Source organism: Tachypleus tridentatus, chromosome 7 (genome assembly GCF_004210375.1).
Source record: "Tachypleus tridentatus isolate NWPU-2018 chromosome 7, ASM421037v1, whole genome shotgun sequence".
NCBI lineage: Eukaryota > Metazoa > Arthropoda > Merostomata > Xiphosura > Limulidae > Tachypleus > Tachypleus tridentatus.
In genome coordinates, this window is record NC_134831.1 from 60222653 (window position 1) to 60245770 (window position 23118).

Below are 23118 nucleotides of genomic sequence, written 5' to 3' on the forward strand. Positions count from 1 at the left end.
TACTCTGTTTGTCTCATTGTACTACATGGCTTGAGTTTAATAATATTCTCCTCTAGTGTTTATATACACATTGTTTATCATGAATCATATATTTTTAAATCATACAACGGTCATTCACTTCCATATTAAGCTTTACAAAGAGCAGTTGCTCGAGACATCTTTTAAATAAAATAAGTTTGTCTTTAATGCGTGTGCTAAATGAAAACTTTTGTGTAGTAAGACAGGTTTCCATAAACGAGTGTGTGTTGTATTTCAATGTTTTTTCCCAACAATTTTCTGAGGAGTTATTATATAAAGTATTATTTCGGAATGAACAAAATATTTTAGAATGAAATCCAAAAATCAGTATTAAATTTTGTTAGTTTTCAATGGCCAGATAGCTACCACTTGCTATGTTGTAACTTACTTAAAAATTTTGGGTGAAGTAGCGCCATCTGTTGCTTAAGCTATAATTTTCCGTCACTAAATCATCGACCAATTAATTACAGTAGTCAAGTGAATAAAACTAAAATTATCATAACCGCTGAAAATACCTTAACAGTTCACATTCCTTCATTTAGACACCCACCTTTGTCCACATTTATTTAGGGTGGGAGCCGATTGCTACCACGTTCTGAATTATTTATTATTATATAATCTAAATATTTGGTAGATTTTATCTGACACTAAAACCGTGGTACGATCAAGAATATTTTTATTTTTGAAGGAAGTTGGTTTGTTTGTTTGTTATGAATTTCGCACAAAGCTACACGAAGGCTATCTAAGCTAGCCGTCACTAAATTAGCAGTGTAAGACAAAAGGTAACTAGTTAGTCATCACCACCTACCGCCAACTCTTGGGCTACCACTTTACCAACGAATAGTGAGATTGACAGTAACATTATAACACCCACACGGCTGAAAGGTCGACCATATTTAATGTGGCGGGGACTCGAACCCGGATCCTTCATATTACTAGTCGAGTGCCGAAGGAAGTGTGAACACTTTAGTTATTAATAATTTTTATTTGTATTAATTTTAATTTATATCTTCCATCGTCCCTTTAACTTTTTTTTTTCTGCAATGAGTTTTCATTTCTTTTTGGTCATGACTTTTTAATGAGTTAGTTTCCTTTCTCTCCTGTTCAGAGCTATTAACTGTTATATTTTCTCTGTTTTTCACGCTTTATTGCGTTTTTCTTTCAATTTTTATCTTGCCTACCTTTTACGAGCTTTAATTTTACGTTATATTTTATATTTAATTTTACGTTATATTTTTCTCACTTCATTTTTAAAAATTTTCTCCGAGTATAGAACCTGTTTTCAGACTTTGCAGTTTTCTGTATTTTCAGCTTGTCTTTTTTTTTTTTCATCTCCTGGTCTTACCTTTTCTTTATCGTTTTGGCTCTTTTATATTTTCCTCTTGTGAATTTATTGTCTTCGTTTTCAGACTTTCTCTTTTCAACTTATTATAAGTTTCATTGTGACACATATACAACCATAATAAGCATGTTTATACGTATGGAAAACACTGTCTTCGCTTTAAAATGTGTCCAAGTTCTTTGCGATTTTTTTTTTAGTCTTTACGAAGTTGTGCAACTGTTTTCACATTTTCACTTTTATCATTATTAGATCGATTATATGACTGGTAAAACTGGGACCTAGCCTGAGTAGAATGGAAATTGAACATTACATATTATAAATGTTTTCGCTGCATGCACGTGAAGCACGGAACTTTTAGAGCAATAGATTTGTCGGCGAGTCTGAGTAAAGAACTTGATTACAATCCTTACATACATCAAACGTTTAAGTAACTTAGCATTAACTGAAAAAGTACGTTTCATCATTGTTCTTTCAAAACGTTTTAATTAAACAAAGAATAACACCAAGAACCACTAATTACCTAGGATATAAGCAGTTACAAGAGAATAAACCGGTATATGATACTAGCCAAGTGAAAGTGAGTACTAAAGAGAAGCTGTTATCAGATCTTCATAAAATCTGAGATTTTTTTAAAACTTTTTCTAAAGAAAAATATAAACGAATACAATTTTTGCGCTAAAAATAAGATAAAATACTACACAGTGAAGAAAAAGACTAAATTGTTCTAACAATTAGAAACACAAATAAAATATAATCACCCATATAAAAACGCAGTAGTCTAGAAGACTTGGACCCGTGGCTTGTATCGCCATCTATCCTCAACTTTGAATAATTAATTTGCGTTAAATGGGATAATGTACATTTAACGTTTTAAAAGTGTACAAAATATGTCGAAGTAAAATTGTCGATAGACAGTCTAGTATAAATTACTGATTGTTGTAATTATCCACCAACGTTATGATAAATTTTTAAAACAAAACAATAGGTCATATCAAGGAATCAGTTTTAAGTTATAACACATTTCATCCATTGATCAAAAGATAAAGTGAAACTAAACAAGAAACGCGGAACAACCAGAAGACATATACGTCAACAGAATTTTGTCTTCCTGTTTCTTTTACGTTGTTAAAATTCAAACCATTGGAATTCCTCCCTTTTTGTTACTAAAAAAACATTTTCGTTATGAAACAATAGTTGAAACAAAGTAAATGCATAACTTTCCCAAATAACAACAACAACAACAAAAAATGAAACTGTTACACCTCTGTTACATAAAAGCAATATAGTCACGTTTTTTATAGGAATTTCAAGACTTCATTTTATGGTAGACATCTAACCATAGATAGAGTTCATTTATCAAAGGCGATAAGACTCAATTAAATATTAAATAAACATTTGGCAAATGAGCGTAACTAGCATTCCAACACTTTGTTAGTATTATTGCTTGAAAATACCTAATTTTATTTTCCATACATATGATATTCTGATTAACCAAAAATCATTTAATTGCGATAACAAATTATAACATTCATAAATACTATTTAATTTCATATTATTAGAGGTTTGACTTAAGGCAATCAAATTTCCAAATACTATGAAATTTCATTTAACCATAGATCTAGATTACAGTATTTGATCCATGTTGTCCTTTGAATTGATTTCGGTCACACACCTCAAGCTATTTTCAATCGCTCATTAGAAATAATACAACGAGTAAAATACCATTGGCAAGCAGAATAAGTAATCTAAAAATAAACATTTGAAACATTTAAATATTTTAACCACTTACGAGCATGCGCATTCACAAATCTACTATTTTAAACTTTCTGTAACACTCAAAAATGTACGAGTCACTGTTGCGAGTTGATTTTAATACACAAAATAAAACATTTGAAATCAAATATTAAACAAAAAACCTGATATTTAATTGTTTTAATATATTATTAGAATCAATATTTTTGTAAATAAACTTAACATATAGTTCATTATATCTAATAAGTTTTCGGGATAAATTAACCCTTTATTGAAATATGCCAAGTCACTGACTCCCGTATGACAGTAAAACAAAATCAGTACAAATTAATGTTATGATACAGATAAAAATTAAATCATTAGGTGATCAGAAAATTGTTTTGTAACAGGTAAATGTATAAAAAAAAACTTTCTAAAACCAAGTCGTAGTTTTGTTTACTCAATACATACACGATTCCTCTGGCTATTATAATCAGTTGAAATTATTTATTCACGGAAATGCATTTCGTTTATGGCAGCTGAATGTAATCATTTAATGATAGAAGAAACGATAAGAAAATCCGTTTTTGTTGCATAATTAAAACAAAATGTTATAAACAGGTGATTTATTTGTCATTAAACCCAAAGCTACACAATAGGCTATCTGTGCTGTGCTCACCACAGTTATTGAAACTTGATTTATAGATTTATAAAGTCTCCAGACTCACTGTTGAGCCACCAGAGGGCTAAACAGATGAAATCACAAGATAAAAGCTTGTTTGTTTTGGATTTTCGCACAAAGCTACTCGAGGGCTATCTGTGCTAGCCGTCCTTAATTTAGCAGTGTAAGACTAGCGGGAAGGCAGCTAGTCATCACCACCCACCACCAACTCTTGGGCTACTCTTTTACCAACGAATAGTGGGATTGACCGTCACATTATACGCCCCCACGGCTGGTAGGGCGAGCATGTTTAGCGCAACGCGGGCGCGAACCCGCGACCCTCGGATTACGAGTCGCACGGCTTACGCGCTTGGCCATGCCAGGCCAGATAAGAGCTAGCGAGTAGAAGAATGAAATGAAAATATTTATCTATGGCAACGTTAATCGTCTAATGATGAGAAAAAAATTATGGGATTTCATATAACAATGTTAAATTGTCTGATAATGGGAAGAAAAAATATATGTATTTTAGTATAACAATGACAAATTATCTAATAACGGGAATAAAAATATATGGTTTCGTATAATAATGGCAAATTGTCTGATAATGGAAAAAAAATAAAAGTGGTTTGGTATGACAATTTCAAATTGCCTGATGAAGAGAAGAAATAATTACATAGTTTGGTATAACAATGCTAAATTATTTGATGATGGGAAGAAAAGGTAGGTGGTTTGGTATGACAATTTCAAATCGCCTGATGAAGAGAAGAAAAAAAGATAAAAATTATGTGATTTAGTGTAATAATGTCGTATCGTCTCATGATGACGAAAATTGTCTAATTATTTTGTTTAACGCCAACTCTTATAACGACAGATACGAGTTATAGAATGAAAGTACCGAGTTATCAAATCGTGAAGAAAAAAACGTGTACAGCTGGAAATAAGTTTATAAGTGTCCATGTAATTAGTTTCATATGATTCCTTTTAAATATGACAAAAAGTGCTCGTTCATAACTAGTTAATTTGGGAGGACCATCAGCTAGAAATAATGCATATTTTATATACAAACAAGGTATAGATACAAACATCAGGTTGATACCAGTGATACTATCAATATACGGATAGACTAAGTTGGAAAATGTTAACTGACGTTTCGGTTTTGTCAAATTATTTTAAGAAGGTTATAAACATAATACAATATGAAATAAAGTTTGATACCAGAGGCTGTTGTTTTAATACTCGAGATACCTTATATATTGTGTGGTATATTCTGTAAGAACTACGAGGAACAAATTATTTTCAAACCCTAGATCAAAAAATAATTCATGAAGTCGAGATTTGACTCATGAATACAAATGACATTATGTAGGTGATGAAGTTTAATAATAAATACACATCAAGCCCCGAATATCATCTTATATCAATTTTATAATACAGACACTGCATAAATTTTAGATGTTTTAGAATGTTAAGGTTTGGTAAACTCAGCGTTTCAATATTAAGCTTAATAGATAATAAAAATTATTAAGTGATAGAACTTTAACATTCGCACAACTATACTAGTAAAAAGTTTAATTTAATTTTGTGATCTGAGTACAAATCAGGAAGAGCGTAAGCTAACAAAACAATACATTGCGTTCTATGTCCACTACATACTCACTGCAGTACTATCATATAAAGATATCTTGAACGACAAGAAATATATGAAAAAAAACATGATATTAGATATATGGATATTTGGCAACACTATTAAAGTCTAGGAAACATATTTCCAGATATAACTGCGCATTTGTGCGAAACGTTAAAGATCGAAATGGTTTTTGATTCCAAACTCGTTTGCATCCTTGAAAAACAAAGCAATCAAATTTCATTAATAATGAAGCAATTTTTATCTTACTCAAGACCAGTAGTGGCCGCTTAGATTGGTTGTCTTCATCTTCTGACTGTGGTTCATGAATGCTACTCCAAATTACATTAAAAACCCTTCATCATATAAACCAAGGAAGTGTGAATTTCTAATGTCTTCACATACATTACGACAATATATTTGGGTTGGTCCACTTTTCACTCTTCAGTAGGAATGATTGTTAATGAACAATTATTTGCATGTATTTCCTAAGTATTTCGTGTTTTCACTAATCTAAATCCGCACAAAGTCTATAATCAGAATTACTATATATGTTTGCATACTGTGAAACAGAGTAATATCAAACAATTTATGTAAGTAATTCTAAGACGTTTCGGTCTTTTTTATTTGTTTGTTTATTTTGTAAAAAGTACCATTAAGGTCTCAAGTAATTTGTCATTGACGAAACGTCTTCAAGCAGCACGAGATGCCTTATATTCTTCAAAAAACAGTAAGCAGTGAGCATCAGATGACAACTTCACAGCAGAGACGTTTCAAGAGAAGTTGGAACAAACATAGTGAGATTTCATAAGGTGAACCTTTAAAAACTGTAAAAATAAAAAATACAGAATCTGTGATTTCTGACGCAACTTATCGATGTTTGCTGTGATTCATACAAGGTAACTCATTTGTAAGAAGTGCAGTTTATTTATTTTCTAACATCACCTTCAACTCAACCGGTTGCCATTTGAAAAGGATTTTTGGTGTAGTTTACTTTTTGCAGTTTTCAGTCAGTGAAGTAACATCACTTAATAAATACTTTGTTTCAGGCTAGTGCTAAAACATTACGTAATAAGAAGTTAAAATTTGAAACTTAAAGAATAGATGATTAACCACTTGCTGGTTGGACATTAGTTTCTTTCGAATATTTTTTAAACGACGTCCTTTTTTAATTAATTATTAACAATTAATTCAGAAACTTAGTGTAGGAAACTAGGCACTAATATATTAAAATAATAAGTTAACTATTTTGTAGCAACGTTTCATCACCCTTTATACATAGAGTAATAAATCAAAATTGATGTCTTTACGTCGTTTCTTTCCTTGTTCGTAAAAAAACAAACAAAAATTGTACTCATGATTAGTAACAAACTCCAGCCCTACTAGAGTTTACGTAGCAATATTATTATTTTAACATTTTATGGACCGCAACTCTAACAACTTAAGATGAAAAATACAACAACATTAAAAACAAAACAGATTAGACTTGTGCATATAAATCTGTAACTAACAAGTTATGTACAGTTTATATCATGCTTTCTTATTAGACACTTTGCTTCAACGTACTTTGCGTGCACATAATGGACTGAATTGAACTGATGATTTTAAGCTTAAAGGGTAATTCTTTTACCGCGCGAATGAACTTGTAATGAAAATTACTGCTTCAATATACTAGCAGAATATTCCATAAGTACATTGATTAACATTGGAACAACAATCGGTAGAAATGACACTTTACAAACTATTCTACAACAAGATAAACAGGTCATTTTTCAAATATTCTTGGTAACACATGAAAAACGAAAACTGATTACCATCAGAAAATTGCGAATGAAAAAACAAGTCATCTTATTCTTTACAGAAGAAAGACACTTTCAGACAAAACAAGCGGAGAATCTCCAGAAACTTTTTGCTCAGAGACAAGCACTGAAAACTAAGATTGTAGCAGAAGTTTAATTCCAAATCCAGGACATCGAACGTACAAGTTTTTAAGTTGGATTGTAGTCGTCCCGGTAAACACACACACACACACACACACACACACACACACACATATATATATATATTATATAGTAAAGGTTTGCAGGAATATGTCTTCAGGTACTAATACAGCATCACATTGGTCCATCGTTAAACAAAGAGGTATGGTTTCACTGAGCCTCCTACACGTCACCAGTCCTGTATTACTTGATGTTGGAGACAATTGAGCCGAATGTTTCTATTAATATTTTAAACTACTGAAGAAAACAAGAACGTCCACGACGAATCACAGATGTGCTTAACTACATGCGAGGCAAAGAACAAAAATTAAGTATTTCTCCATCTTATTAACTGCTTTCGTAAAAAGAATACTAGAGAACATAAGCAAGTATTCTGACTTATAGAACCTTCTAAGCGACACTTCCTTTCCGACTAGGTACAGGTAGATGTGCGAGTTTTCTGTACATTAGAGAATTCACGAAACGAGGGTAAGAATCTCTGTGCATGAGGGTGTAGATCTGGAGTTGAGCTTCGTCAAAGGTGTGAGGCGTGGGTTCTACCATGTTTCTGTTGATGATTTCTCGAACTCTTGAATCCAAGCTCACCTGTACATGAACAAACATAAGTTGATACAAATAACATGTATTGAAATTCATTATAAACACATTTATTATTCGCATAATATATATTAGCATTTTGCGAATAATAAATGGGTTTATAATGCAATATAATATACAAATAACATGTATTGAAATTCATTATAAACATTTTTATTATTCATATATATATATTACATTTTGCGACATAAGTTGATACAAATAACATGTATTAAAATTCATTATAAACCCATTTACTATTCGCAAAATGCTAATATATATTATGGAATCTTTGATCTTTTATCACCGCACGACAATTTTTTTTTGAAAAGTTTTGCTTCCTGAAAAGTTTCTGCTGATTGTGACAGATACCTGGTGGGTATGCACAAATATAGTTTTGGTTTTGCTTCATCACGTAGGAACTCTGAGAAATAGACAGTTAACTGTTTACCGGCAATAACGTATTTAATTGCGTTTATGTTTCTAATACGCTATTAAGTTCAACATAATTAAAAGTGTTTTGCTCCTGATTTTCGTTTATATTCAATATCCGGTGCATCATGTTGCAGTGTCCAACAGTAGTCAGTAAGCATTGACGGATTCCAGTTGCCCTGATATCGTTTTTTCATTGTAGCAACGTCCTGGTGAAACTAAAGATTTCGATGAAACGGTACATGATGGGCAAATTTGGATGTAATTTTTGTGATCAGCAGCCAAAAATCTATAAGGAACACCTAACAGTGTTCAAGAAGCAAACACTTTGTTGTGCAGTGATATTTAATTACAAACATTTCTGTTTTTCTTTTGTGTGTATATTTTATATATATTTTAAGCATGAAGGGATTTTCTTCAAAGGCAATTCAAATTGTTGTTAAAATCGAGTTATTCTCTAAAGTTATAAAATGTTTTTAAAAAATTTAAACGAATTAAATAACGTCATATTCCACATTAATGTTTTACCTTTAGGTAGATTCTGAATGATGTGACTACAGGTTAAATGTTTCAATTAAGACATTTTCTGTATTCCTGTGTTCATCCAGTTCTTATTATAATTATGAAAGAGCTAACTGCTCTCACTGGAGTAACAACGACGTGAGAAGAAAACGATTGTTTGTTCATTTGTTTTTGAATTTCGTGCAAAGCTACACGAGGGCTATCTGCGCTAGCCGTCCCTAATTTAGCAGTGTAAGACTACAGGGAAGGCAGCTAGTCATCACCACCCACCGCAAACTCTTGGGCTACTCTTTTACCGACGAACAGTGGGATTGACCGTCACATTATAACGTCCCCACGGTTGAAAGGAGGAGCATGTTTGGTGCGACCGGGATTCGAACCCGCGACCCCTGAATTACGAGTCGCATGCCTTAATTCACCTGGCCATGCCGGACCAGAAGTAAACGAGAACTAATATTTGTACAAAAATGATTAGAGCAAATAAAACAATGTTACTGAAATAACAAACACGTATCATTCTCCTCTCCGTCTTAAATATTCGTTCACTCATTTAGAAGTTTGCCTCTCGTCAAACTTTCATCTACAGAAAATATAATCCTGAATTAGCACCTGAAGCATTCCATCGATGTGGTTCCCTCTGTGACGACATGCGTAGATGAAACTTGCAGACAAATTATGTCATTAAATTAACTGTACCACATTAGATTCGTAACACTAAGCCTAAATTTGTACCGATTCAGTAATACGAATATTACAAAACACTGGGAAGATACATTCAACCAGAGCGATGTTTAGTTTCTGCTTACCTTCCCACCTACCCTGGTTCAGCGGTAAGTCTCAGTACTTACAACACTAAGATCTGAGTTTTGATACAACAACAACAAAAAAAAGGGTAAAATGTTTACTCACCCTGAAGTGTGTGATCTCCCAATTTTTTAAAAGATTACCCACGCCTAAGAATTTCTTGTTTTGATACAATACTCTAGTAAACATATCTACTAGAGAGGAATTTTTTTTTATTAATTACATTACTCAGTCATATTAGTGAAGCCTAAATTTCAAACTTGGAGTTCTGAAACGAGGAGTGTTATATACTTATAAGTAAATGTATGCTAAAGTTATTTAACACACAACCGGTAATACCTATAACAAAAGAGAACACAGTACACAAAAAAACACACAGAGAATATGTATCTGAAAAAGAAATAAAACAAAGAATTTTACACTGAAAATACTTGAAGTAACTCTGGAGTATGATCGTTTTTTTGCCCCTGAAGATGTAAAAGACAGACATACATAAAAATTAAATGAAGTAATTTAGTCAGTTCAATTATCGAACCCTCGTTATAATCATAATTATAAGTCCAAACATATCAAGCATATAGTATGACTAACTCATATATCCATATTATTTTATGCTCTTCTACGTTTTTCTGTGAAATATACCTTCACAATGTAACATATAGTTAATGGAGTGGTATGTGGTTATATCCACTTATATGCATCAAATTTTGTGCTTGTTTCTCTAGAGTTTATTGTAAAATGTACCTTCAAAGTGTAGTTGGTCGTTAATGGAGTTCACCTGTTTATACCTACTGACACGCCGGTAAATCTATAGGAAGTATTGTTACTATATAATATATTAATAACAGTGTCAAGGTTTGGTCTCATATAATAAGTATGTGATAAATAGATATCTGATATCAGGTGCGCGTTGCATTACAAGTTATTTCAGTGCAAAATCTTTGAGTTTAACTGTTAAGAAATTTGGAAAAGTTGGAAAATCGTCATATAAAAAATTAAATAAGTTTATTACACATGTTTAATGGAGAATAATTTATTTTAAATGACATAATTACTCAAAACTAATACAGACGTAAAATGGAAAGTAATTATTACGTATAATTTGGTGGTGATTTTAACAGCTGTGATTTGCCAATTTACTTATGCACGTCGAATCCAATTATTAACACATACTAGCTGGTGCTGTCCTCTCGTGGTTAAAGGAGAAAACAGAAATTTCATTTTTGAGGTGTTGGTTGCAGTGAGACAATGGCTTTGTTATCACACCTGCCAGAAGATGTCCTTTACTGAAGGTCGTTGTCATGGTGACTAGATATTACATTGAACATACCTTGCTATCTGACTGTTCCAAAGTCTTACGACTACACTTATCGTTAAGTTTTGCTTGTTTCTTTCATGTTTTACAGTTGAATGTTATATAAACTGATGTAGAAAAATACAATTACCAAATTCTCCTACTAGCATTTTAGCTCAATATGTTTTTTTCTTTATATTTTGATGCTCACGGCTTGCATTTCATTCTTTAAATGGAAAAGGTTACTCAAAAGTGCTTGTTCCGTACCTGGAAAGCTAGTAAAGGGAGCATTGTGATTTTACAGGAACTTTTCGGATAAAGAAAATTAAAAACTAAAATAGTTGTACGCACGTGTTTCAGCTAAATTCATCATTTCCTTGACTTAATGCACTTAATTGGTAGAATTGTGAAAATGTATAGGAAAAGTAATTTGTAGACGTATTATTTTTTGATGACTAAATATGCTGAAAAGCAATTAATATTTCCATTATTATTTTTACATAAATCAACTATTTTAATGGCTTTTATTTGCCACCTATAGTATACTTTACTTCACACGTTAAGTTCTAACGATAGATTTAACACAGTAGTGTGCATTTTCAAAACAGAAATTACAGTTTCTTTGAATTCTACTTAAAACTATTTTCATATTAAATATGATGCTAATTCTAACATGTACAGGACGCCAACTATTGAATTGCACGTATTAATAGGTATCTTTAATAATTTACCCACTTTTATAATGGAGATTCTGCACTTACAGAAAGCACCTTTCGAAAGCGCTCGGGTTATGGGGTTTCTATTTCATTTAGTATCAAGACTTCTTGGGCCTACGTGTCTTTAGAACATTGTCTTACGTAAGTACGCTGCTTCCATGGGCGCCTGCAGGAAGGAAAAAAATGGGCATATGTTCTCCTTCCATTTCACAAAAAAATTGCATGTATTATAATGTTTGTTTGTTTGTTTTTGAATTTCGCGCAAAGCCACCCCAAAGAGTATCTGCGCTAGCCGTCCCTAATTTAGCAGTGTAAGACTAGAGGAAAGGCAGCTAGTCATCACCACCCACCGTCAACTCTTGAGCTACTCTTTTACCAAGGAATAGTGTGATTGACCGTTACATTATAACGCCCCCACGGCTGAAAAGGCAAGCATGTTTGGTGCGACGGGGATGCGAACCTGCGACCCTCACATTACGAGTCGCACGCCTTAACCAACCTGGCCATGCCGGGCCTGTATTATGATGTAAACATAACATCAAAGTACAGTAAATACTTTTAGTAATTCATATCAAAACTGTAAATTATTGTTTGCCTTTAAATACACACATTCCTTTAGTCTGTTGACTTGCACTGTAAAAGTTGATCACCTACATGCATATTTCCCTCCGTCTCGAAAATATTTCTGTGGTCGCCCATGACCTTCCTAGATCACACGCTAAGTTTGGATTTTTAATATTCTAACCAAGAGATATTATAAAGCTCTTTCTTGCGAGGACCAAATGAATAACAGCGTTGAATCTCGTGTTACGTTAGAAACTTGATGATCACGTACAGACTAACATCTTGCAGCAGGAAAGTTTGCGACTGTTAAAACCCTTAAAAGTTTTTACCCTTGAGAACTTAATTAAGCTCTTTTCACCTAACAAAGGTACTAAAAGGATTTGAGGATTTACAAAGCGAGCGTTCTGTCAAACTCCGTCTTTACAAACCAATGAAGTAAGAAATGAGATTTGAAACATTCGAGACAAGCTACACTCACTGAATCAGAGTCAAAGCTCTGATACTTGCCTAATTTTAGTATTTACTTTAAAAAAAAAAATTGGTCATAGGCGAATCATGCGGAAACTGCTTTCTGTAAATAAAAATAATTATTTTTCTTAATAAAAAAATCAAGTAACCCGAAGGAGTTCCCACCAATCAATTATGTCTCACCTAAATACAAAATAAACAGAAATACGAATACAAAATAACTTAATATCTGAAGTGTAAGAGCTTGTAGGTTATCATATATTCGATTTATCATGAAGAAATGTATTAACGTAAATATATTTTCCATGTTAATGGAAATCCATGTCTAACGATCGAATCAAATGATCGAGGAGTCTTTAATCTAAATAATTAAATTTTAGTTAAAAAGGCTTTAAATCGTATTATTTTTATAGAACAATTCTCGTTTGATAAAAATTACTCGTTTTTCATGTTGTGCTTAACATGTCTTAATAAATGTGCATTAGGAGACCGTTTACTTACCTCCTTTGGTGAAAGGATAGATATGTAGTCTTCGTATATCAATCTCGCCTTCTCTTCTATGACTTCAGGGTTAGTTTCTGTCTTCAAGTCTTCGCAGGCGAGCCAAAACAATATATTCTCTTCACTGTATTCACATTTTAAAAAATCTCTAAACACCTTCCGACCCGCTGAAAAGAAGAGAACCCACAAGATATGTTTTCACAAAGAGTACTTATCTTATTTTCCTTTTATCACATGCAGGATCTCGATAAAAACAACAAAAACAACAAAGATTAGGGAACCTAAATGTTTAAATACTTGTTTTCTCGTTTGTACAGCTAATTGTCTTTAATATATTTTATTTATAGTTTTGGAAACATAATTTGTTTATTTGTAGCACCACATCCAAACCTCTATAAACTAAGAGGATTATTAGTAAGGATCAGATTTAGTTGTGCTTGTGTGTTTACAGTATGGCTACGAAACTTACGTTAAAATCAGTGTTACGAAAGTAAGCAAATCTCAACGACAAAAACAAGTTTTATAAGAATTATATTTCTTCTCTGTAATTAGTCCCCTTATAAAAAAAACACGTGTATTATAATGATTTATTATCAATCCAAATAATTGAATTTTGTTTAGTAAGGGAAGATACAGGTAATACATATTTGAAGATACGATTTAATAATTCACTATTATATATATATTAAATAGTTGAGTACTTCGGTTTTAAAGAAAAAGTTTTGTATATTAATTTAAGTTCCAGCAAAACGGTGTTCATTGAACATGGAAAAGCTAATTATAGGGGGAGGTTTTTCTTGAGCACAGTTTCTAACAAACGTGTAACATCAATCTGACATGCACCGATTCTGCGCACGCATATCTGGTCTCAAGGTTTTTTAGTTTATTGGTAACATTCTGTTGTACGCAATCGATAATCTGAACAAATGAAATATTTACTTCCTTCGTTCTAAAAATTTTCAATTCGATTATTGATAAAGAAGACTTACAATTCAGTACAGGGAATAATAATGGATTACAGTCAGGCCTAACAAATCTGTTGGATTGTATTTTTGTAGACAAAACGTAGAAATGTATATTACACGATTAATGTTTCTCTTCTAAAGTGTAGAGTGAAGCCTTTTATTATAAAGTATTTGTTTTTTTGTTTTTTGGAATTTCGCACAAAGCTGCTCGAGGGCTATCTGTGCTAGCCGTCCCTAATTTAGCAGTGTAAGATTAGAGGGAAGGCAGCTAGTCATCACCACCCACCGCCAACTCTTGGGCAACTCTTTTACCAACGAATAATGGGATTGACCGTCACATTATACGCCCCCACAGCTAAAAGGGCGAGCATGTTTGGCGCGACGGGGATGCGTACCCGCGACCCTCAGATTACAAGTCACACGCCTTAACACGCTTGGCCATGCCGGGCCAGCAGAAACAATTTTAAGACTATTATTTCTGAAACTTATTATGGCCCGAGACAACAACTGGTAAACACTGATAATAGGACACTTTCACGAAGGTCTGCCATTTCTAAATAAATCCTGAACACTTAAAACATCATATCTTACACTGCTCAAACACAAATTGTCAATTAGCATTCAATTCATAAACTAATCTGTTTCATTTCTATTTTCACGCTTCATCATTTCTTATCACCCTCTTGTAATGTTTGATTTCAAAGTGATTTTGATTTTGTCTTTCATGCGATTTGTTCAGGCAGGTGTTCAGTACCTCAAGATAAATGAATCATCTGAATTTTCCGAGAAACGAGATTTTGGCTAACAGCCAGATTTGTTTTACTGTTGTAGCTCCAGAAGTTACCAAAATAGTTTGAAACTGTTAGGTTTTTCACCTCAATCTAGCACACAGGTATTGTCGCTTTTGCTGGTGTGTAAATTTTCCTAAAAAGGCAAGCTAGTTCATATTATATTAACAAACCTCTACTTGGCATCACCAGCTAAGGACTTTATTTCTGACTGATATCAGTTCCCATTTGCACGAATAAGTAGATGATAGGTTTTTCTCTCTGAATAGCTTTTTACATTTTATATATATTTACATATATCACCTTGACACTTTCTCTTTGTCATTGAAAACGCTTGGGCATGAAACTACCCTTTAAATACAACAATAAAGAAACGAATGAATTGCCAACAAAGTGTGTTTGTTTGGGAAAAAAGCCACAAAGGGTGATCTGCTGTACACAACGCGGGGAACTGAGCCCCGGATTTTATCGTTGTAAGTCCGTAGACTTACACCTGGCCAATAGAGAAAACAATTTGTATATTTATGATATGATTTTCTACTATAAATTTATCAAAAGAAGAAGCAAATCATTTGTGTGACCTAAAACAACTGAAGACATGTTTATAAACGTGTTATTTACCAGAAATTACATGAGTATTTATTTCAAATAATGAATAACATTACATATTTGTTATAAATTTTTAGTTATTGTAGTTGGTGGTTTCATATTTCAAGCATATAATTTTCTTAAACTAAAATAAACAAACACAGATTGCTTACAAATACGTACAAGTAACAAACCTATATTTGTTCCTTAATACAACTGGTTCTGTAGATGGATGCTCTTTCTTCTAGGTAACAGTCTAAATAAACTATGGAATAATTTCTGCTCTTTCTCAATGGAAAAATATTATTCTAGGTAAGGTGCTCATTTACAATTTACTAATATATATATATATATATATATATCACTAAGACCATCTTTAAGCGCTATATATACACTTTTTGAAGCAGAAAATTCAAAGACAAACTTTTTCCATTGTATTTACGTAATACGTGTAACGGAGGGTTGATATTAGTGACATGTTTTCTTACCTGGACATTTCATTAGTTTATCAAATGACTCTCCCCAGGAACGAATTTCTTCCAAAGATGGGCTATGAAAATAAATTCAAGCGATTAACTGTCAAACAAAGAAAACACACCACATGCACATAAATGATATTACGGAATATAACATCGTTTTACAAGTAACGTGGAACATTTTCTGTATGTCAAAACATCGTAAAATTTAAAGGCAGTTCCAACAGAACTTGAAATACAAAAGCAGTGCTTAACTTAATGAAAATAAACGTATAAATTTGCATATATTCACAGAAAAATTTAAAGTTTATACAAAGTTTACCTTCTTTGGACATGTTTTTGAAAATACCATATTATCTTATTTATAATTCGTTTAATTGAGCTCTAAGGTTACTTTGTTTGAAATAGAAATGTGATTTTTGGAAAAATAGCTGTGGAGCAGAAATCATGTCTGAACCAAAAAGTAAAAAAATTAATAAAATTAGATGTATTCAACGTCTTTCCAAATCATATAAACTCCTAGTGATGATCATTACTTGTTCGTTTTGTGAATTTAGTGCAAACCTACTCTAAGGTTATTTGCTTTAGCTTTCCATAATTTAGAAATAATAGCTTAGAAAAGAGGTAGCTACACTGTAGTCAACATTACCCATCGCTAACTCTTTGGATACTATAAAAGAATAATGTGACTGATCATTGTAATGTAACCAGGGTTTGAATCATTCACTTGCAGATTAACAGTCTAACGCCCTAACCAATAGGCTAGGGAGACCAATAGCCTTTGCAAGTCAGAGAAACAAATAAAAACAGATGCTAATTACAATAAAAAATAATAAATGTTTAATACTAGGCTACTAATGCTATTTTCTATCGTCCCTAAATTTGAAGTGTCGACGACAAGAAAGTCAACCAGCTACAGCAACCACTGCTAACTTTTGGGATACTCTTTATCAGTTAATAGGATAATTCACCGTCATATTACAAAACTCCCATGTCTATAAGAACGAGCGTGTTCAGCGCCGGATTTCGAACCCGCGACCAGTAGATTACGAATCAAGCATCGAACAGTAATATGAATAAAACATATTATGAAGATTAAATTATAGACGTAAATAACATCTGAACAAATATGAAAGTAAATAACAAAACAGTTTGAAGAAGTAAATGTAGTGTTAATCCTAGAATTATTACTAAGAGTAGTCCATATGGACCCCGATCAGATTGTTGAACAATGTTTTACAAGTTAGTTATGCACCCAATTACTTGTGAGGTGCAACAATGTGTCGGATACAAAGTCTATTGTAACATACGAAACATTCAAGTCGCACACAAACACTAAAAAAACATAAAAAATCTACACTATTGCAATTAATTACTCCAATAAAATTATTCAACATGACGCAATATATGAATATCACTGGCACTAAATAATATAAAACAAGTTGGTAAATTGAGGTTAAGTGAGTTTCCTTAACCTGTTGACTGCCGAGTATTTCAGTTGCTACAATACAACTCTAATGCTTCTTCATTTTGTAACTTTTTCTTGACGCCATTTTGGATTGAAAGTGAAACAATTTGTAAGTAGGTCAAATGCACGTATGGTGCTAACATCTAGCGTTGAAGTTAGGTATTATTGAGAACAAATTAACTTGTCCGTGGCACTGTGTTACCGATCGGCTTGGACGAGTTATCTCGTCTACGGCACTGAACAGGTTAAACCTCCACTTTCTGAATAGAACTATATCACAATAGATAAATCAGGTTAATATTAAGAAGATGAACGGAAACACAACATGGATTCCTTTTGCTATCTCAGTAAGTCTGGCTAAGTAACGTGTCTTTCGTAGATAATGTACAAATCTTACAATTATATGGAGAAGATGTAAAATTCAAATTAAATAATTAATTTGTTGGAGTGAAATTCCACTGATAAATTTTTTTTGTTTGCTTTCTAAATAGCAATTCCTTCCGAGTCCCTCCTAAATGTCTTAGTCTTAATATCGTTACACCAACAAGAAAAAAAAAAGACATCCATTATACAAGCCTTTAGTTTTAACTTTGTATGGTCTTTTAATTGTTTGTTTTGTTTATGTTCCGTCCTGTCCCGGATTTTAGCGTTATAAATCCGTGAATTTAACCGGACTTACAGGGAGTGGGAGATACTTCCTTGTTCTTAATGCTAACAGAAAATGACACTGAAAGTATGCCTTAAAGCAAATGCGTATAACTAGAAAGCATCACTGAGACTGTTTTCGTAAGACGTTTTTACTGCCATTGATAAATAATGTAGAAGTGAGCCATGTGTTAAAATAATTATGATGAAAGAATTAGTTAAGAAAGTTTAATACAGATTAAAACTAATGAACTACTGAAATTAATATAAAAGCAATTTGAAGTTAAAGTAGCTCAAAAATCACGCGGTAGTGAATCAACCAACTCTCCTAACACACTACCGATATACGTAAAATGTTTTATAATTCTACTAATTCTTAAAGAAGTAACTAAACTGTGGGTTTGTACAACTATTAAAGTTTGTCTGTTTTTCCATTAGTTTTCTGCCTTCAGTAGATGATGACAACATTGTGAATATTTTATCCATACAATTTTCTTCATTTTTTTCTCTACCTCAGGACCAACCCGTTTTATTTAGTTATATATTCAGTACTGTATTCTTCACTATAAAAACAACTGCAAACAGAAGGGCCATGAAACAGAAATGGTAAATCAGTGTCCAAAGCCAACACGTCCACCAAGTAGAAGGGCGGTAAAATCAACGCTAAAATTCGGCGTTAGATTCCCCTCGGTGAATACAGCAAATAGCCCCATGTGGCATTGCTCTAAAACAAACAAATAGTTTGTTTGTTTCTTTTGAATTTCGCGCAAAGCTACTCAAGGGCTATCTGCGCTAGCCGTCCCTAATTTAGCAGCGTAAGACGAGAGGAAAGACAGCTAGTCATTACCACCCACCGCTAACTCTTGGGCTACTCTTTCACCAACGAATAATGGGATTGATCATACCATTATAACGCCCCCACGACTAAAAGGGCGAACATGTTTGGTGCCACGGGGATTCGGACCCGCGACCCTTAGATTACGAGTTGAATGTCTTAACCCACCTGGCCATGCCAGACCCAAACTAATAGTCTCCAAGCTAGTATGAAGTTCTGTCTTAAGGTATCAACTCGAATTAACCAACAACCATAAAATGTATAAAACAAAAGATAATAAACGTTCTGAAATGAATTAAAAAACGCCCCCACGACTAAAAGGGCGAACATGTTTGGTGCCACGGGGATTCGGACCCGCGACCCTTAGATTACGAGTTGAATGTCTTAACCCACCTGGCCATGCCAGACCCAAACTAATAGTCTCCAAGCTAGTATGAAGTTCTGTCTTAAGGTATCAACTCGAATTAACCAACAACCATAAAATGTATAAAACAAAAGATAATAAACGTTCTGAAATGAATTAAAAAATGTAAAGCATATGTCTTTTCCAAATGAGGAGTTCTTTTCCTTCAAAGTAACTAAAACCTTAACTTAATTATTAATAAAAAGAGTTTTACATATAATAAAAAGGAACAGCAATAAGTCGTATTGTGCTTAGGACTAAAGAATAGGACTAGAGAACTTTTAAGATGAACTGTATTAGAAGTTTCTACCTCTTAATTTAAAATCACTTATTCTTCTGGTAATTATACTTTATAACGATGCTACGGAAAATAAACGTTTATTGAGTAAATGATATCAACTTTATTTTTTCTTTAAGCTAAAAATAACATTGTCAGTTATCAAATTATTTCATAATCTTAAACTTAAAATATAACGCGTTTGCATAATTGTGGCGCTTTGACTAACAAGAAAATATAGTTTTCAACAAAGGAGAAACTATAACATCAGGAAAAATGCTTATATGCAACTAATACAACTTTATACTATGAAATATTATGAAATGCTTCGTCAGAGATTATTTCTAGTAATATGTACACTAAAACACACGACAAAATTATTATTAAAGTTTTATGTATCCGAAATATTTCATTACGTTATTAAGCTCAATCTATTAATTGTAAAGTCAAATATACTTCAAAATATTATTTTTCTTTCACAGGCATTCAATTTTTTTCGGCAACAATTCTTTGCTTAAAGGTAAACTTAAAATGCGAAATTACGGATACGAAAAAACTAGCATTATGTATAAATATAATTATACAAAACTAACAACGAGATAAACTTAATTATATATGGAAAGAAATTATCAACATAAGTTTTGTTTGTCTTAACTAATTTTCTTTTCGTGTTTCGAAATGTACAGACAACATAAAGAAGTAGAAAACACACACTTCTGCGAAAAGGATATTTAAATAAAATATTAAAACATCCTACATAATTCAGTTTTATTATGTTAGTCGTATTTCTTTAAGAGATATCCTATTCAGAAGCTTACTCGGTGGTTAAATATTTAACAAATCGTGCATAATCAGATGAATTATTGTCGTCCACGTGACTAGAACTACTTATGGGTTTAAGAAAACCAGCTGCGTTATAGTAAGTAGTTCTAACAAACGACTACGGGTGGGGTGGGGGAATAGCCAAAGAAAATTAAAGTATGTTTTGAGGTATCTGGTTTGGCTTGTTTTCAATTTAGCGCAAAGGCACACGAAGGCTATCTACGCTAGCCGTCTCTAATTTAGCAATGTAAAACTAGAGGGAAGGCAGCTAGTCATCACCACCCACCGACAACTCTTGGGCTACTCTTTTACCAACGAGTAGTGGGATTGACTGTCACAATACAACGCCCCACAGCTGAAAGGGCAAGCATGTTTAGTGTGACGGGGATTCGAATCTGCGACCCTCAGACTGCCGGGCCTTATATAGTATATACTTATATAGACCAGAGGGAAGGCTAGTAGTCAACTCCAGCTCTTGAGCTACAACGAATACTAGGGTTGGTTATCATATTATAATCTTCTCATTACTGAAAGATGTAAGGTGAGAGCCTTAACCATCAGGCTATACCAAAACCTTTAAATCTGTAAGATGATACAAGTTTTTAATTCTATGTATGTTGTAAAATACAATATGCACCCTCAGATTACGAGTCGAGTGCATTAACTACTTGGCCATGGATAATTATTGTTTCGTCTTATTATAGTAATGTACTGTACTATATACATGCGGAAAAGTTATTTATTGTTAAATTATATTGCTAATTTAAACAATTTTGTACGCTCTCCGATAGTACAGCGGGAAGTCTACTAATTTATAACACTAAAACCAGAGGGTCGATTCCCTCTGTGGGCTCAACAGATAGTCCGATGTAACTTTGCTATAAGAAAACAAACACACATACTTTTTATTCTGAAGGAAAATTATTATACCATTCAAAGTACTTTTAATTAAACAGTTTAAACTGATTCATTGAACGTGAATAAATATAATTACTTGTATATGTTTCCACTATTTGCACAAATAATTAAATTTAGGTTGATGTCATAAGATAAACAAAATTATATGTATAAATAACACTATGTAACAAAAGTTTTTACTTTTTCTTGTTTCTGGGCAGAAAGTATTATTTTCCAATTGCTTATGCCTAAAGTAAATGGTAAATACCTATTTTTCTCTTCAAACTTTGCTTTTGTGACCTGGGTAATGAAATTTTCAAATTTATCCATTTTCCAGAACATTCCAGGTAGATTCAGTGCTGAGTAGCTGATAAAGTATTTTCTCGAACTTACAAGAACTTTCTCGAATGTTGTAGAACTTACGAGAATTTTCAAGAACCTTTTAGAATTTTGTAGAACTTTCCATAGTAATATATATATACAGGGACTCACCACTCACCACTTCAGTTTAGTTCTAGCTGCCTACGTGAGTACCTAGATCTGTCTGATTTTATCAGAGATGGCATCAAGAAGCTGCAAGCATTCTCCAGACGCATTCTGCTATGTATGTGGCCAATTTATCAAGACAGCATCTGCTAAAATGTGTGAAGCCTACAAGGCATATTTTGGCATGTCTGTAGTGGATTAAGACAAAACGTGGGCACCTCATATTACCTGCGAGCACTGCAAAAAACTCTAGAATGTAAGACGGACAATTGTTGCTTGCTTAAATAGTAAGATTTTATTTTATACAAATTTTAGACATTTTAAAATTTAAATATCTTTCAATTAATTATTTTCAAAATTTCCAATAGTATAGAAAAAATATCACATGTAAAATATTTTGCACGAATCTCTTACACATTAGTTGTGGATGAAATAAAGTTATTCTTTATAATAACAATTTTATTTTGCTCTTTTGTAGGATGGTACAGAGGGGAAAAGAGAGTCATGAAGTTAGCTATTCCAAGAATTTGTAGTGAACCCACTGACCACTCAGGCAATTGCTACTTCTTCATGGTGGACATGTCAAAACGTCGGGCTGGCAAGAATGCATCTACTATCATTTATCCGGACCTTCTATTATCCATCGCCCCAGTGACACACTGCCCTGAGCTCCTTTATCCACTCCGCCAAATACGTGAAAGTGATTTACATTACAGTCGCAAATCTCGGAAAACTACTCACTTCTAAAAATTTTTCTTCATTTTTGTATAACTTTAGTATAAATACATATAAATTTTGATTCATATGTTGTTTATTCAGACCTTATGTAAGTGAAAACGTTCAAAATTGCCCGTTTTTACATAGAAAATAGGTTAATTTCTAAATTTCATCATCCAGGTTATAAAAGCAAAGTTTGAAGGGAATAATGGACATTTTCTGTACTTTTACAACATAAACAATTAACACATACTATCCAGGAACAAAATTTGTGTTACATAGTGTAATATATTATTTTTGTAAATTATTCAACATGCGTAGTAACAGCCTACACTTCTTTCAATCGCGAGTTCGAATCTTTGCACAATGCTCGTTTTCTGGCTACTTTGCACAATGAGTTCGTACAGTAATCTGAAACTGAGTTTACTTCTTGGCCCTATGTTGGCGGTGGGTGGTGATGACTAGCTGCCTTCCCTCTCGTCTTTCACTACTACA

At 32.8% G+C, this 23118-nt stretch overlaps 1 protein-coding gene across 1 annotated transcript in view; it reads right to left on the reverse strand.

The window, feature by feature from the left end:
- Positions 1-1866: 1866 nt before the first annotated feature.
- Positions 1867-23118, reverse strand: part of LOC143255766 (uncharacterized) — a 131834-nt gene continuing 110582 nt past the window's right edge. The window contains exons 4-6 of the mRNA XM_076511950.1: positions 16086-16147; positions 13257-13423; positions 1867-7964 (exon numbers count right to left, since the gene is read on the reverse strand). Of these exons, the coding sequence (XP_076368065.1) occupies positions 7770-7964; positions 13257-13423; positions 16086-16147 (424 nt within the window). The 3' untranslated portion in view covers positions 1867-7769. The remainder of the gene's footprint in view (positions 7965-13256; positions 13424-16085; positions 16148-23118) is intronic.